This window comes from Mycteria americana, chromosome 1 (genome assembly GCF_035582795.1).
Source record: "Mycteria americana isolate JAX WOST 10 ecotype Jacksonville Zoo and Gardens chromosome 1, USCA_MyAme_1.0, whole genome shotgun sequence".
NCBI lineage: Eukaryota > Metazoa > Chordata > Aves > Ciconiiformes > Ciconiidae > Mycteria > Mycteria americana.
In genome coordinates this window covers 55,146,577-55,163,180 of record NC_134365.1, presented here as the reverse complement: position 1 = coordinate 55,163,180, position 16,604 = coordinate 55,146,577, and the positions used below count along the sequence as shown (strand labels likewise).

The following is a 16,604-nucleotide window of genomic DNA, read 5'->3' as shown; positions in this document are numbered from 1 at the left end:
GGGTGTGAAGCAAAGCCTGGCTCTCAGACTGAGTGTTACCATTGCTCACACTATCTGCCTGAGCTTGCAGAGAGCCTGAAACAGGAGCTCTGAGAATTGTTCTGCTTCCTGCTCCCCTCCAGAACAGGAAATCTCATATACTGACAAGCAAGAGAACATGGTAGTTTTGCATCATCTTAAAGGGGTGAGCTTTGATTCAGTGAGAACAGCAAATGCTTCTGTTAACAAATATCTGAAACACTAATGAAAAAAAAACAGAGCAAAACTCTTTACAATAAAGGGAATCAGATTTTATTTTTATACCCTCAAAGTTAAAAATATGCATTTCAAAATATTTACAATGACTATATATGAAATAACCTTTGTTAATGAAACAGCAACATACAGTACTAGAATATATCCACCAAATTGATAAAGACTACATAAGAAGAAAATGTAACAGAAAGAGAGAGAGAGAGAGGTAAATAGCATCCATGCACAATCTGCACCTGCATGTTTTTTTATACTCTCTGCCTTTTAGTTGTGGATGGAGTCACAGGAAGTTTTGACCTCTTGTCCCTTACAAATGCCACTTGTGACTGAGATTCTTCGAACTGACAGGAATTTGTGGGTTGCAGCAGTACCAATGCCTTACTTTCCCATGCCAGCCTGTCACATGGGGACCTTGTATTACAGAGTGGACTCAAAATCTCTCAGCAACCCTGGGAGGTAGGTATAGTTTTATGGAAGAATTTGGCAGATGGAAAAGCACCAGGTTAAGTGACTAGCCTAAGGTTGTGCAGCAAGGAGCAGAACTCAGAAGCCCTGCCTCATGTCTCCTAATCTCTCATTAGGGAATACATTTCCTCTGCTAACCAGTATCATCTGCCCTTGAGATCAGCTGTGTCATAAGGTGGGGCTCTCAATTAATACCATGTACTGGGTGACAATGTGGGAAAAAACCTCTGCCTACAGATAAGGACTTGTCTCAGTAAAGATCTGTGGTGTTGCAGTGTTCTGGAGCTGAACAGAAGATTTTAGTGTAGACACACACCCAGATGATTCCCTCCCTGTATGTGCATCATTGAGCAACTGCATCCTCTGTAATTAGGAACCCCTGTGTATCTTCACCCCCACACTTTCTCTCTCTCCCTCTCCCTCTCCATCATCCACACCTGTATATTTGCCCTTCCTACCTGTACCTGATTCAACCATGGGAATGTCAAATAGTAAACAGAACAGCAAAAAAAATTGCTGCCTTATTCCTGTAGATATTTTAATATGAATTTAATCTGATTTCTATTGGGTTGCTTCTCAATTTCATGTATTTAACTTTCACGTATGTGCATATATATATATATAAACATGTAACAAAAGGCCCATCCCATTTGTTTCAATGGACAAAAAAGGGTCATAAGCCTCACTGCTCAACCCACAAGGCACACTGAAAGGTAAGTGAGAAGGGCTCTAGGAAGGGAAAAAGATGTAGCCCTTGTTTTTATTGCGCCCTTCAATCATCACTGCTGAGCTTGAAGCTTTGTGAAGGTATGACATGACTTTGCAGAAAAGGAGAAGATCTGTCTGGGTCACTTGCAGATTTCTGGTGCAACAACCCCAGGAGTGCTAGATCAGTTGGAGCTGTTTCTCCCTCTCTTTGGTGAAGGAGTTTCTGAAGATTCTAGCTTTGTTAGTGATTTTTCTGTGGTGGTGGCAGTGGTGATAATGGTGGCTGTTTCTGTCTATTGGCCCAACAGTTCTCTCCGCAGAGCAATTCTTCCCCATTCCCAGTAGCCAACCCTCTCCCCTGGACTCCCATCAGCCTTATTTTTTCCTAAGAACAAGGTAGAGGATGCTGATGATGAAACTGAAGCAAAAGCAGATCCAGGCCAATATGAAGCAGTAGCCGTGGTGAGAACTTGAGGACTCGTATATCGTGCCTGTGAACCGAGCTGTGTAAATGGAGACTCCAATCAGAATGCACATCCCTGTGGGAAGGAAGGGGGGAAAGAAAGAGAGTTGGAAAATGCACAGAAACCAGAATTGCTGCAGGACTTCTGAAGTCCTGTTGTCCCCTGAGATTGTAATGCACGTCTTGTGCCATATGAGAGAGGGGCTGCTGCCCACTAGGCTTATTTATGGAGGATTTATCTTGCAGACGTGATGACATAAGACACTTGGGGCTTGTTTAGTGGGTGCCATGGGGAATAAACCTTTGTTAGGAGGAAGTCAGTAATAAGATCTGCAGACAGTTTGGTGCAACGTGTTGAATCCCATGAGCAGTAGCTGTCTAACTGTTTATTCCCCTGTCCCCCAAAATACTTGAATTCTTTTTGTTGTCTTTCAAAGGTATTTTGCAAAATCCACTGGGCTTTTCTAATGAAAATCTGGAAATACTTTCATTATATACAGTAAAAAAAAAAAAACCCAACACTTTCCAATTCCTCAGTGCTTTGTTTTATCAAAAAAATAGGCCGCTGGAAACATTTAGCTGTCTGACAACCTCCCCTGATGGCCATGTGTGGCAGACTTGCGCAGCTACTTGCACTTGCAGGGGCAGTGGGACACATGCAGAGCCATCGCAAGGCGTGCATACTTACAGCAAACCAGCATGATGGCTCCAGTGATGTAGAAACGTTTGCCTTTCTCCAGGGTGAACAGCTGCACAATGAACATGACAAGTGCGATGACAGAGAAAATGATGGAGAGGATCATAAAGGCTTGCACGGCTTTGAGGGAAGCTGTGAACACACAGGGAATAGATTTGAGAAGGTCAGGACTTAGCCTTGTATTGTGCACCACGGTTCTGCAATTCATCACCACAATGAAAATGCAGATGTAACTTACCCTCATCACCACTCCTGACTGGCAGCTGCTCGCAGGTCTTGTTGCACAGTAGCCAGAGTCCCGATGAGACGTTTCCGAACGGGTAAGAACTCACCATCCAAACCTGAAACAGGATGAAACAGTTGCGTCAAGGGCGAGGGGAGCTTCCTTGCTCTTCTGGACAGTTGCCAGACTAAACCGTAAGGGGAGCGAGAGTAGCCCAAGTGCCACGAGACAGAGAGCTGACAAAGTCAGCATGTGTCGGCAGCAGATGCGCAGCCGAAGCGGGGGGGAGATGACGCCGGCTTCCAAAGCCAGGAGGCATTTGGTCCAGGCAAAACACCGGGGAACTCCGTTCCCGTGATGGGGGGGAAAGCGCTCAGACCGTCCCCTCCTCTCCCCGTGCGAGGCGGCAGCAGGGCACGGTGGGGCGAGCGAGCCGCCCAGGCGGGTGCGAGGGGCCCCCCAGACCCGCCCCAGCGGGGGGCGGGGGGCGCGGGCAGGCCCCGGCCGCGCCGCCAGGGGTCAGCCTCGCCTCGGGTTTCCCCGGCGGCCGCGGGGCCCGGCCGCCCCCTGCGCTGGGGCTGCCCGCCCGCAGCAGCGCCGGGCCCGGGCTTGTGGCGGCCCCGTGCCCCGCAGCGGACTGCCGCCGTCCAGACAGACCGGCATGGGCGAGCGCCCAGTTCTGCAACAGCCTGGCCGCCAGACGGGAGGATAAACAGCGCTTCAGAGCGGTCATCTGCTGATCTCCCCTGCTCCTCATTGCGCTCTCTTGGATGGATGAAGAGCGTTGAGGTGCTGCTGGCTCTGGGATTTGGGAGCGGGGGCGGCAGGCAGAGGCTGCCTCCTGTACCACCCCGGCTGCCTTTCTGCTCCCTGAGCACGCCCATCACTGCCTGACATTTACGCATGGCTGTGAAGGGGTGCCCCTCACCTATAGACCTGAGCACCCACCCGCCTGTCCCCCTGCCAGCCGTACAAAGGGCTAGCTACTGCTGCGGGAGGCGACAGCCTGTCTCATCCAGGGCGGTCTCTACTTACGTTGGCAATGGTGGAGACAAAGAGCATGATGACGGTGGCGATGTGAACCACGAAGATACCAGCCAGTAGCACCAACATCTTGGGTCCCTTCTAGGTGGTGTCACCGATACAGAGAGCTCTGGAGGAGAACAAGAACAGAGGGAGGAGGTGAAGGGAAGGGCTGAATCAAAGAATAGCATTACTATAACCTTTATTTACATGCGAGAAAACAGGTTGATCTTAAATCCATTCTGGAAGCATGTAGTCACAAAAAAATCACTAAAACTTTTGTCAAAATCTGCAAGGGAGTTGCTCAAGAGGTTAAGGAAAGCCTGGAGGTAAAGGAACCAGTTTGGGAGGAGATGTAGAGCAGGGGTAGTTAGCTTGGGGGCATTTTAAAAATAGCCGGAGTATATACACAGGTTGCTTAAATTGGTGTGTGGTTATGTAAAGGAAAAATGACATACTCCAGGCCTACACTCCAGGAAGAGATGTTTTTGCCCACAGGATTCACAGAGATCAGGAAAGATTTTCTCTTCCTGTTCTCCCTTTCCCTCACGTGGCACAGCCTCCTCCAGCTGGTCTGGGACACGGACAGGCGGTGTGAAGCAGAGGACTGTGTGTTCCTGGGTGCATCAGGTGTTGAACAGCGGTAGAGAGTGGACTGGGGGGCTACCCCTACTCAGTGGCCCACTCCATTATGTGAAGAGGAGAATAACCAGAACAGAAACGCTGCTGATGTGTTCTGGGGCAGAGGAAGATGCTTAGGTTTGCAATGAAAACTGTCTGTTTCCCTTTTAAAACTTGAGGCAGGCAGATCACTTTATTACTGCAATAAGATTCTCTTGTGATGTAAATTCCTCTTTGGATTGTTTTGGGTTTTTTTCCTCTGTACCCTGCAAGTTTTTACTTTTTGTAAGGTTCCTTGTTACTGATGAACATGTGATTGGAAAGGGAGGGCAATGTGCTTTAGATAGCTCTCGTGACACTGTTCATCAAGGCTGCTGACTTCTCCCTTGAAAACGCAAAATACAAGGAACAAATCTAAGCTGTGAGAGTGAGTACAGAAAATTCACACAAAGTGAGTGAGCATATTTCCCCTCCTTCCAGGCATTTATTAGTAATCACACAGTATAGCCACAAAAATCAGGCAGAAGAGTTTACTGGGTCCACTCTGTGGTCAGTGAAAGACTGCTTTCCTAGGAAGCTTTCACAGGGCTGTGTTGCTCTTTCTTTTGGTAGTGCTGTTACTGAAGTGGTACTGAAGAGCAATATCAAGTATATGATTCATGTTGGCTGTCAAGTTACTTTGGTCCAGGTGACTCAGGTAAGGTTTGATGCTTTCACCATTTGTACAGGGTGTGGTAACACTGCCATGGAACCACACAATTATACTTTATTATGTCTTTCACGCAAACTGTAACAAAAGGCTTGTAAAATCCCATAAATGTGGGGGTTTTTTACTCAATGACTCCACTTTCTCCACTCCTGTCTTTCCTCTCATTGTGGCCATGTGTGGGAGTGTATTCCTGTAAAGTGCTGCAGCTATTCCTTGCACTGCTTTGGATACAGTTTCCCAAACCACAGCGGGCAGGCAGGCTTCTCCATCAGTGGCTCTTTGTCCAGTTCAGCATTAGCTGATGACCAGGAGGAGTTCCTTGAGTTCAGGATCTCAAGGAACCAGCTCTGTTAAGTCACTGCCCCCACCCAAACGAGGTCAATCCTTAGAAGGACAGATTAGGTTTGGTGACTGGTCCTATCTCCTCAGCAGGAACTTGTCCGCTGTGAGGTTTCCTTCACCTGAGAGAACTGTCTGGAGTTGTTTAGCCTTGGCTCGCTGAACACGGGCTGGGCTTCCTTGTCTGCTTTGGGGTGTCCTAGCAAACTCCTCATGTTCTAGGGCTAGATTTGCCTGGATGGCCTGGTGACTGTGCCCTTTCTTGTCACAGTACCTCCCTTCGTGACGATCTTGAAGGAAGTACAGCCTTCTTAGGAGTTCCTCTCTGACTGTAGTGACAGTCATTTCTGAGTTCAGCATTGCTATAATCCAAGTTCTCAATGATATATGCAGGCTACCACATGAACACACCTGGCCTGAGCGTTAAACCTCTTCTTTCCATTGACCGCAAAAGAAATAAGGGTTTCAAAATGCTGGATGGCAACTGATATGGATTTCACCACTGTACCTTGAGCTGAGAAACTATCACTGTCGCCATGACTAAGTTATGTATCTGCAGCAGGTGCCTTGAATAGAGCCTCTGAGTCAAATCTTCCCATCCTTTTGACTACTTGTCATCCTTTTTTCTGATTACCTTGGTTCTTACACAAACTGTAATGAGTGCTCTTGCCACCATAGTGTATTGGTATGCATACACCAAATTGTGGCAAATTTGCCTGCTCTGAAATTTGCCTTTGCTGAACAGTGGCTAAACTTTCTTCTTTCTTAGATGGACATATTTTTCAATGGCCTCTTTAAAAACTAATTCAGCAGGTTTTTTGCTGATTATTTTTGAGGACCTTCAAAAAACCCCTGTACTTGAAAGACTAAAAACCTACTTTCATGACACCCTAAAGGACTAGAACAGTCCTTTTAAATGCGTCTTCTCTTTGCGTTCAGAAATGAAAATGAGGGATAAATGTTACTTTTCAATGTAAAAAAAAAAACCCCACACCCAGAACTTTGACCAATATGCTAAGAAAAAAACCAAATCCTTTATTCCCTTTGCTTTTTCTGCCCTGTTCTCACACTGCTTGAGAGCACTGTTAGTTCAGGTGCTTTCAGTGCATCTACTTCCTGAGAACCTCAGCACCTCTCCCTGAATACACACGCTATCAAATGCAAACTCCCCCGGGGATATGTGCTCACAGCTTAGTTTTGATCCTTTGTGAGTTAAAGCACAAGCCTCCCTCTCTATTCATTCGCTTTTGCCTTCTTTCATCTCTCCCTGCCTTTTAAATAAAACACTACAGAACAATTCCAAAGGAGCAGTGGGTGAACGAACGGCATTGAAATAGAGTCATCTCTGTCTCTGACGGTACGGCATGGACTTTTCCTCCCATTAGACAGAGAAGCTGGCAGAGCGTTGGTGACTGACAGGACACTCTTTCCATTTGTTAAGTGTGAGACATCTTTCTCCGCTACAGGGTGGGGTCACATTGCTGGAGCAATAGGACACAATTGCATGCAAATGCCTTTTCTTCCAATCCCCTACCTAAACTGCAGCTGTATTTGGAGCTCCTCAGGCTCTTCTTGGGCTGTGAGTCAGTCTTAGCCTTCCTAGAGCTGCCAGTTTTTTCCACTGACTCACCCCAAAGCTCTCAAAACCACAATTATTTAACCCTGCAAGCGTTCAGGACACTCTGTCAGTTTTAGGACTGCTTCTCAAGAACCAGTCAAGCAACCAGGTTGTGAATCCTGCATTGAGCCTCCTGGTGCGACTTCCAGAGGAGAGACCCCAGCTAAGCCAAGAAAAACAGAGCTGAGACATGAGAGTAGCATGACTACTGAGGTAGGACAGGCTGGTGGAGAAGGAGTGAAGGTCATGCACCTGCTGAACAGCCTGCGGGAGTCAAGAGAAGATCTTGCACTGATACGGCGGACTGAGTTTCCTTTTCCTGGGATAATGGATGAGGAGAAATAACAAGCCACACCAACAGTAACCATGAATAACAATCACCATAGCAGCCTTCAGCACAAAAAAAGCCTACAGATAAGCATGACAGACTCTTATCTGTGTAGAGACTATTTCTCTGACCATGCAGGAGTACACATACTCTGCTGCACTGTAGCTCAAGTTCAAGCAGGCAAGAACTATCCATTAAAAACTAAGACAAAACCTTCTCATGCAGGCAAAGTGTAGCCACCCATATTGCCCCTCTGTCTACTGAAGTGTTTTGGATCCTTCTATCTGGAGGGCAATGCGGAGAAGTGAGTCCTTGGCTTTGGTTTGCTGCTTAGCAAAGCATCAGGATGGAATGCAAAGTGCCACTTGGAGATATGACGAAGGCCAACGGTATAGTTCCTCAAATATGGGGAGTGGGCTACTCAAGAGGGTAAGCCAGATTAGGTAGTGGTCCTTCACTTCTGGCAGAAAGTGCACTGCACTGAAAGGAGTAGAGAGGAAGTGTACAGGATGTTTCTGCAGGAATGATCGGGTTGTCTGGAGTGAAAAATCAGAGCACTCTCAACTAAATCTGAAATATTTCAGATCTGAAGTGTTGTTCCTAAGGGATGTAGCTCATCTGACTTCCATTTCCATTCTCCTCTCTGCACTGAGGTTCCTGCTTGGGACTGCCTCTCCCAGGGTGGGTTGGTGAGGGGTACTGTGAGAGATGCTGGCTGAGGGGAGAACTCAGCCAATACTCAGCCTATAGTGTCCGGGGAGCAGAGGACATCTAAATCACACTGCCTGTGAGCACCGTGGTGACCTCTAACTCCTCTAAAACTCAGTTTTTCAGCTGAAGTCCCTTGGGTTTGATACATTCAATTTCTCAACAAGGAAAGTTGGCATTTCGGGGAAAAAGCAAATGCTTTTGGCCAGAACGTCAACAAAAATCTCCATACATTGAAAGCAACTGAGATGAAAGAAATTCTGCCTTCCCCAGCTGCCACCACAGAATATAAGGAATGCAGTAGTAAGTCAGACCAGTGGTCTGTCTCACCCAGTATGCTGTCTCTGATGGCGGCAGTAGGAGGCCCAATAATTAGAGAAAGCACATGAACCTGGCCACTGTCTGAGGTGGCACAGAGTCATGCCAGGAATACTGATGGTTTGAATCAGGGCCAAGGAAAGGAAGGGGAAAATTGGAAAGGACGGGACAGAAAATAAAAACTATTTGGTATTGTTTGGGGCAGCCACAAACTGCCACCTCTGTCACTGGTGCGTTCCTCAGTGCAAAGCCAACCTACAAACAGCAATGCTGCCATGGTGCTACCAGTAAGGAAAACCTCGGGGTGGGATAAAACCTTCTGCAGAATTTGTAGATCTGCCTTTTGACTGAGTTGAGGCCCTAACTGCATCTTAGCCGTGCTACAACTGCACGCCTTGTCATCATGTGCGATATGAGCATGAGTCCTCATCATGCCCAGGGTCATTTGGCAGGATGCAAAGATGTGAAGATCTCTGTGATATTCTGGTGGCATGGTGATTTTGGACCCATCACACTGTTACTAGAAAGCTCATGACAAGTTTAAACAATCACAGGGAAGGATCTGTTCGCTTTCACCTTTTGCTCTGTTTCTTGCTCCAGATCCAGATGAATCCAGAGTCCTTGCTGACTGCAGACTTTCATAAACCACTGTACACCAGCACTGCTGTTGACAACCTGGTTTTGACAGACTGGCCTGCCTCAATTTACAAGTCAGATGCTTTTTATAGACATGTGGATGAGTAGGCTGGTGCCTCTGGAAAGAGATTTCACATGTGTGGGAAAAGGGTTGGGCAGGAGGTGTGCGTGGGCACATGGAGACCTTTGGAGCCTCTGGTTTATGGCAGTGAGAAGATTTTGTGCATGCATGAGTGGTGGCTGCGGTGACCACATGGGGTACAGCGAGGCTGAAAAAGTAGCAGATGAATGTCAACCAAAAGGAAAATGTAGAGCAGCCTGAGGGGCTACAACTGAAAATAAGCTTAAGTAAATGGAAGATTTTGTCTGGTTCTTGGGAGGCTTTTCCTGGTGGTGTGGTCTCCAAGGGATCAGGGGGAATTGCCTTCCCAGGGGAGTGGTAAAGCCCCAGCATGTGAATCATGTCTTCTGGGACCAGACAAAGTCCTCAAGAATCCACCCTTGGTAACGAACCTCCACTCGCTGAGAGATGCAAGGGGGAGTCACAAAAGATGACACACAAGGGTTTTCCAGCTCTCATGCTTGCCATTCATATGAAAGTGGGGAAATATCAGAGCTCCTAGGGCAGACAGTGAGAAATTGGCATTTTGTCCTGAAGAAACCACCCTTGAGCGCTCAGCCATGTGACAACATCAACAGAAACTCCAAAGTTCGTTTGGTAGTAAGAAGGTGAAGAGGCAGCTGCCTGGGGCCTGGCAGGCAGCCAGCAGCCGCTGCTGGAGGAAAACACTGTCACTCCTCACACCAGACATGCCAAGGAAGGGCTGGGACTGATGGGCAGCGAGTAAGAGGGAGGGGTGGAGAAGGGGACCTCAGAGATAATGGAAGCACAGAAGCGTTCCTCTGCACCTTTGGAGGTGCCATGGGGAGCACCCTCACCCCTTAGTGCATTGGATGGTCCCTGGGTGGGTTAATTAGACGCGGGAGTTGCTGGGACTTGCAGGGGTTCAGGCAAGATACGGAGATATGCGAGAAACGTTTGTGGGAGGACTGACGGTCTGGGCGATGATGGCGTGTGGGTAGGGGTGCGCATCTGCAGCTCTGCGTGGCTCCCTCTATGAATGGGAGTGTGCATCTGTGCCTCCCCTGTGAGCAGAGCTGAACTCGGTGTGTGAGCGTGTGTGTCTGCCTGCCTGCGTGCTCATGCGTGGCTTCCTTATGGGGGCATGCATCTAATCTGTGTGACTTTGACACTGACAGTGCCCACGTGGGAGAAACCATCTGACAGCTCTGACAGGAAAGTTCAAGCTACAGTGTGGTGTGAGCAGAAGCGCACAGATCATTTCTGGTGGGACTTCCTGGTTTTCCTCCTTGCAACAGCCTTTAGATAAAGGTGGAAGGTCTGCGGAGCTCACATCAGCTGTGCTTTTGGCTGCGTTTTTAAATTAAAACTGCAGTTCTCTGATTTACATAGACAGTTTCATAAGGTCTTCCCTTTTTTTTTTCTAGGGAGGGTAACTCTGCAAAAGAAGGGGCTCTTTATCAGATAGCACCCCTCTCTCTCAAGACTGCAAAACCTCTGAACGTGCCAGTACAGCCTATGAGACACTGAGGTCAATGCGACTTAGGCATCTAAAGAGTCTGAGCTTTTGGGTCAGTCTGCCTCCAGGGTGTCCTTGTTCCTGCAAGCCAGCTTGGAAAATACTGTGCAGGATTAAATTGCAAAATTGTGTGATAGCTCCTTCTTTCAACCCACGGTGCACGAGTGACGGACCGAGGGGGAGCAGGAGCGTGAGTATAAAGCAGAAGCAAGAGGATGCTGTGCAGCCTGGAGATGGTCGGTGCTCTGTGCAGGGTGGGGTAAAGGTAGTCGTGAGGTAAAATGCCCCATCTGGCTTCAAGAGGGCTTCTTACACCTGTGATTACTAGGGGCTGGCAGAGCGGTATAAGGGTCATTCTAGCTCACGTTCTGTGTGGAAATGGCTTTCCATGAGACATCAGGAACTCCCCTTGTCGGGGCACACCACACTGGCCTGGCGGCAGCGGCTGGAGGCCAGCTAGCAAGCAGGTGGGCTCAGCTGCCTGAGCTGGCATGACCAGCAGCTGTACCAGTCTCAGAGCCCAGCTTTCCTTCAGCAGTGGTTCACATTCCTGGCAGTGGTCATCAGCAACCCCCTGACCAGCCTGCTTCCAGCTCCGAGCATTTTGCAGCTCTCCCCTCTTGCTCCCATGGCTCTTACTGTCCTTTCCAGAGGCTTGCTGGGGCCTGTAGGGGAGATGTCTCAGGAATGAGAAGAATGTGGATGATGGACCCAGCCGTGGCAGCTGCTTTCACAACTCCCCTCCTTGAGGAGACTCTGCCCTGTGAGGGCAAAAGGACAGGAAAGGCCTTGGCCCCAGATTTCCTCTAATCCAAAGGTATTGCCAGGTGGCCCCACATCGCAAGAGCTAAGCCTTTGGCATGAGTCACTGCTCACCTGCCATCAGCCACTACAATGCTCATAGTTCATTGCATTTCTCTGCGTGGCTGGAGATGACCTAGCCCAAGACCTGTCCTTGGGCTCTCATCATGGGTGTCTCCCCACGCCTGTGGTACAGGCTGGTTTTCATAGGGGAAAGGGGATAGATCTTAATTATGAGTTTGGCGAACCGGTCACTCCCTTGGGGAATGTGGGTTCTGGAGCTGAGCTGTCCTAACCCACCCCTCCCCACCATGACAACGCATGGGCTATGTTTGGTCTTACTCAGAGAGCAGCTTCCATGTACTCTCTGCCCTGCTGCAAACAGTTCAGGAGGAGGAGGGTGCATGGAGCTGCAGATTTGGCCAGGGTTTCCTTTGTTCATTGTCCAGCTGTTCTAACTCAGGAGGTACTTTCCAAAACTCCCCCAGCGGAGTTTGAAGAAATCATGCTCCAGACTGCAGCCCTCAGATGTTCTGCTTTGCTGCCCTTCCTGCAGTGTAACAGCAGAAAGCAGTTTAAGAAAGGAGGCACGCTAAATTTGCCCCTGGGCAGTTGATATGGGGAACTGCTGCTGGATCCTGTGTCATACTGTGGGATGACTGAGTGTGGACTGCCTCTGACAGAGGATCGGTTTCGTCACATTTGAGCTGGTGCTTCAGCACATTTATTCAGGGCCAGTATTACAGCACTGTGGCTACCAGTTAGTTGTCAGTCCTGGCAGGGGCTGTCAAAAGAGCAGGGCCATGGAGAAGAGCCTCCTTTTCTGTGCACGTTGCTTTGCCTCAGCAGAAAAGACCCATGAAGTATTAAGCATCCATCTTCAGATGGCGAGACAGGAAATCCCCTTCCTTGCCCTCCCTTTTGGAGGTGTAAAAGAGCACCTCTGGGTCTCTTACTTCTCCCTGCCTTGAAGGAAGGGTAAAGAAATCTCATCTTTTAGTCCTTTTTCATTACTTTTTTTGCAGGAGAACAGGAGGAAGGAAAAAAAATTAGGAGTGCCACACCCGGCAGCCTGCCCTGTGTTGTGTTGGGTGACACTGCTGTCACCTCCCTATTGAAGGGTACAGGCACAGGAGCCCATTGAGATCAAAGGGGTCTAGTAGTGCTATTTCTTGCCTTGTGGGGCACTTGAGTATCCAAGGGCAAATCCCAGCCTGGCATCAGGTGCCTCCCCTTTCGCCATCGGGTGTAGCACTCAGTGGAGAGCACCCATCCAGCAGCCAAAGGGAACCAGGGGGGTGAGCAAGTGGAAACGTGCCATGGAAGGGGACACCCCTTCTGCCGCGTGGGGTTGATGGGCCCTGTGAAGCCCTGTGGGAGCGGGCAGGGCTAAGGAAGCAGGCTGTACCCCCCCACCCTGCCCACTTTTGAGGAAACTCAAGCAGGCGCAGGCTGAATGCCATGTGCCAGCCTTGCAGCTGGGACAGTGATGAATAGAGAGAAGGATTCATGCTTGCAGCAAATCTCCCCCGTCTCATTATAAACAAGGCCCTGAGGTGGGTCTTTTACCAAAAAAATGCTGACTATTATCAGCAAATCTCCCAGAACTGTTTCAAAATACAATCTCTGCTCCACCCCAGGCCACCAAACAGTAATTCCTGCATGCACTTGCATCGCAAGCACACTGCAAAATTCAAAGACCACCGGCTAGGCCAGCAGGGCCGGTTTTCCAAGCCCAGGGCTCTCTGTCCTCAGCAGGGTACTGGGGAGCACTAGCAACCCTGCAGCTCTGAGGCACCCACTCCAAAACTGGGTGTTTCTCCACAATATCCCAAGTCCCTCCTCCATTAATGTGTCCTTGGGTGTGGCTCGACTCCATCTCTCTTAGATGTCTACCTCGGGATGGCACGTGCCTGGTGGAGATGCCCAGCTCTCACACAAGAGTAGCCTGGATGAATGGCTCGGACTGTGTGCCACGTGTTTGAATGGTTAGTCATAGCTGGGGGGGGCTTCTGTGGGAGCCTGCTGGGAGGAACTCCTTAGGTGGGTGTGCAGTGCTTCGTATGAAGGAGCTGCGTTTCAGGGTGTGCTTCCAGGCACTGCAGTGTTAGTGATAGTAAGATACCTCAGTTTTGATCCTTTTCCTATGCTGATCCTCAAGGGAGCAAATAGAAATAATCTGCCTTTAAGCCCACACTCTCTCAGTGCACAGAGGCCCCAGGTTTGGCAGCTGAAGTGGCCTGGGTGGAGGCATTCGGCTGACTTAAACCCCTGTTATCATAGAAACAATAGCTAATGGGCTCCAAGTTTTCACACTCTTCATGCCCAGCTCCCTCTTGTGTGTTTGTTCGGGAAAAGAATCCTACTCCATCCAGAAATGTCAAGTGGGCAGTTCATGGACAAAGCTGCTCTCAGAGGTGCCTTGAGGCATTCAAAGCTTTTGCATGAAAGTTGCTCTGTGGCCACAGCATTTTTTTTTTTTTTTCCCCAAACTGATTTCATTGTTAATCATGGTAAATGACAACTTCCAAAACCACTTTCTACCCAGACTGATTGCTGACTGCCCTGGAAACACTCACTGCCTCAGTCAGCTTCCCTACCATTCAAACACATCTATTTCTCAGGCAGGAGGCACCCCTGCATGACCGAGCCACAAGCAATAGGGCCAGAGGGGACCTCGAAATTCACAAAATCCGTCCTTCTCCCACAAGGTTAAGGTCAGCTCAGCTTCTTGGCCATTCATATAGTAACTGTCCACAGCACCAGCCTGAGCCCCAGCCATTCCCGGCAGGACCGGGCAAAATACTGTTTCAGTCTCTTTCAGACCCATGAAACCGTGCAGGGGCGTGCTGGGTTCCTGCAACAGGAACCAAAGCCCAGCGCCAACAAACTGGCTTTGCTGTGCTCCCTTTCTCAGACCTCAAAAATAGTTCAGGGATTTGACCACAGGATACAAACCATAGCAGACAGATGAAGCGAGAGAACTGGTGAAGAAGGGGAGGGAGGGAGGGGGACATTGCGTGGAAAAAGGCAGGTGAATAGGGAAAATTGCCATTCTCTGCAATCCTACACTTCCCATCAGCGCCCCCCCCCCCCATCATGCAGCCTGCGGTGCTCTTAGCAATTCCACCCGCTCCCTCACTTCGCCTCTCAGTGCTCCCCACTCCAGGATCTGTGCTGCTCAGGAAGGCGTAGCATGCATTTGTACCCATTGCATGGCTTTGCTTAAGAACTGGGGCTTGACTTTAGCCTCAGGAGCTGGGACCCCAACAGAAAAAGAGAGCTCCTCCCCATTGTACCCCAAAGCCTGCACCTTTGGGGCCTCTCCGACTTCACTTGGAATGATCATTGTTTTAAATTAAAGCTTGGCAAACTACCAATGGAGGGGAGAGACACACGCAGGAAAATACCAGCGAGAGCCAGAAACACTGAACCGGCAGCCGTAATTTGAAGCAGGCATTTTCCCACGTTTGTAAACAATGCTACTCCAAAAGCGCGTGGCAGCTCCTCTGCCGGGGCTGGCCCAGGTTGGGCACCCCGTGCCTACACCCTGGCTGCACATGCCCTGGAGGCGAAAATAACATTGCTGCTGCCAGCGCTCTACGGTTGCAGCCAGGGTGCCTAGCAGTATCGCTTTGCCCCATAACGCAGCTGGATTTCAAAGAAAAAGCTGAAAGGCTAAGGTGCGTCCCGTAGCCAGCTCGTGTGCCGAGTTGAAGAGAAGTGGCGGAGCAGAGGAGAAAAGCAGGCTGGAGCTGCTGGGTGAGGGGAGCAGGCACCAGTGAGGGAGAAAAGTCGCTGAGGATTTTCGAGAGCAGCTCTTACCGTGTGGGCTGGGGCCGGTCCTGGCACCTGTGGGAGCAGGAGCGTGCTGGGCTGCAGTGCTGATGTCCTGGAGTGCGGAGCTGAAGTGAAGGGGAGTGACCTGGTGGTGGTTTAAGTTTCCCCCGGTGGTGCAGGAGGGTGGTGTCTTTCCACTCTGTTTTAAAGGAGTTACTATGAATCAGTCTGCCTTTAAAGAGAGGGAGAAGGGGAAAAAAAAAAAAAAATTAATGAGCTACGCCCTGCTTTGTTGGCAGGGAGTCAAGAGTCGCTGGGAGGAAACCAGCAATCCAAAGAAATCTGTGCAGGGCTGTGTCTGACTCAGTGTGCAGTACAGAGACCGCAGCCTGGAAAAATGACTGACGCTGATCCAGCTGAGTAATAGAGGCCCACAACAGCATCTGTTTATAAAACTGAACTTCTGGTTGTCATAAAAAAAAAAAAAAAAAAAAGTGTAGTTACAAATGTGGCAACGGGACTTCAACAATACAATCACTCAAACAAACAAACAGCCGGTTGGCAGGGGGCATCATGAGGCTGGGTGAGTCACCCCATCCCCTCCCCGTGCTGCACAGAGAGAAGTCGCCAAGGCTGGCGGTGTGGGGGAATGCAAATCGGACCTGTGGGGTTGGCATGGACAAGACTTTTGGGAATATATCAAGGAGCAAGGATGCTCAAAATGCAGCTCTGGCCTGGTGGTGACTCTGGAGCAAGTTAGCCAGATGGTGGTGGTTTGCTTCCACAGAGAGAGAGCAGGCAAGGAAGATGAAATAAGGAGTTTGTGATTCACAGTTTTCTGAGGTCAGCATTTCTTGCCATCTTAAAGACCTCTCAAAATAGATCCTTTACATTTGCAGAGAATTGACTGGTGTAGTTGTCTCATGGATGCTACAGGCAAGATTGAGTGGGGATGTGCTTGAGATGTGGGTGAAGGGGGAAGAATTTTGTCAGAAAGCATCTGGGTTAAAATGTGATCCATATTGTGATAGAGTTGGTGATCTGCTACTGCAAGGAATCAAGCCTGCCTTTGCAGAGGCCCAGAAAGAGATAAGCAGATACTGATAAAATACCTGGCAAAGGCCTTCCCACTTCAATGAGGAGGACACTGGACTGCCTTTATTTGAAAGACAAAGCTGGTGCTCTTTGAAGTCTACACAGATAAAAAGATCTTGCTATTTTTCAGATTATTCCTTCTCTCTGGTGTTATTGATATGTGTCTGGTCTAATTTTAGACTATAGCAGCCTGCTTAAAAACAGAGCTATGTCTAAAAC

At 49.1% G+C, this 16,604-nt stretch overlaps 1 protein-coding gene across 1 annotated transcript; it reads right to left on the bottom strand.

Moving 5' to 3' along the window:
- Window positions 1–275: 275 nt before the first annotated feature.
- Window positions 276–15,509, bottom strand: EMP1 (epithelial membrane protein 1). Its single transcript, XM_075498929.1, has 5 exons — window positions 15,336–15,509; window positions 3,844–3,961; window positions 2,824–2,926; window positions 2,577–2,717; window positions 276–1,964 (listed from the first exon to the last, which is right to left on the bottom strand). Exons 2-5 carry the CDS (start codon window positions 3,919–3,921, stop codon window positions 1,801–1,803), a joined length of 486 nt encoding a protein of 161 aa, XP_075355044.1. The 5' UTR covers window positions 3,922–3,961; window positions 15,336–15,509; the 3' UTR covers window positions 276–1,800.
- Between the last annotated feature and the right edge of the window lie 1,095 nt (window positions 15,510–16,604).

Bases quoted from the DNA above. Each gene is read 5' to 3' on its own strand.
- EMP1 (XM_075498929.1), bottom strand. From the start codon at position 3,921: ATGTTGGTGCTACTGGCTGGTATCTTCGTGGTTCACATCGCCACCGTC. The intron at 2,927-3,843 runs GTAAGTAGAGAC...ATCCTGTTTCAG, and splicing joins TTGTCTCCACCATTGCCAAC to GTTTGGATGGTGAGTTCTTA. The intron at 2,718-2,823 runs GTAAGTTACATC...GTGTGTTCACAG, and splicing joins AGTCAGGAGTGGTGATGAGG to CTTCCCTCAAAGCCGTGCAA.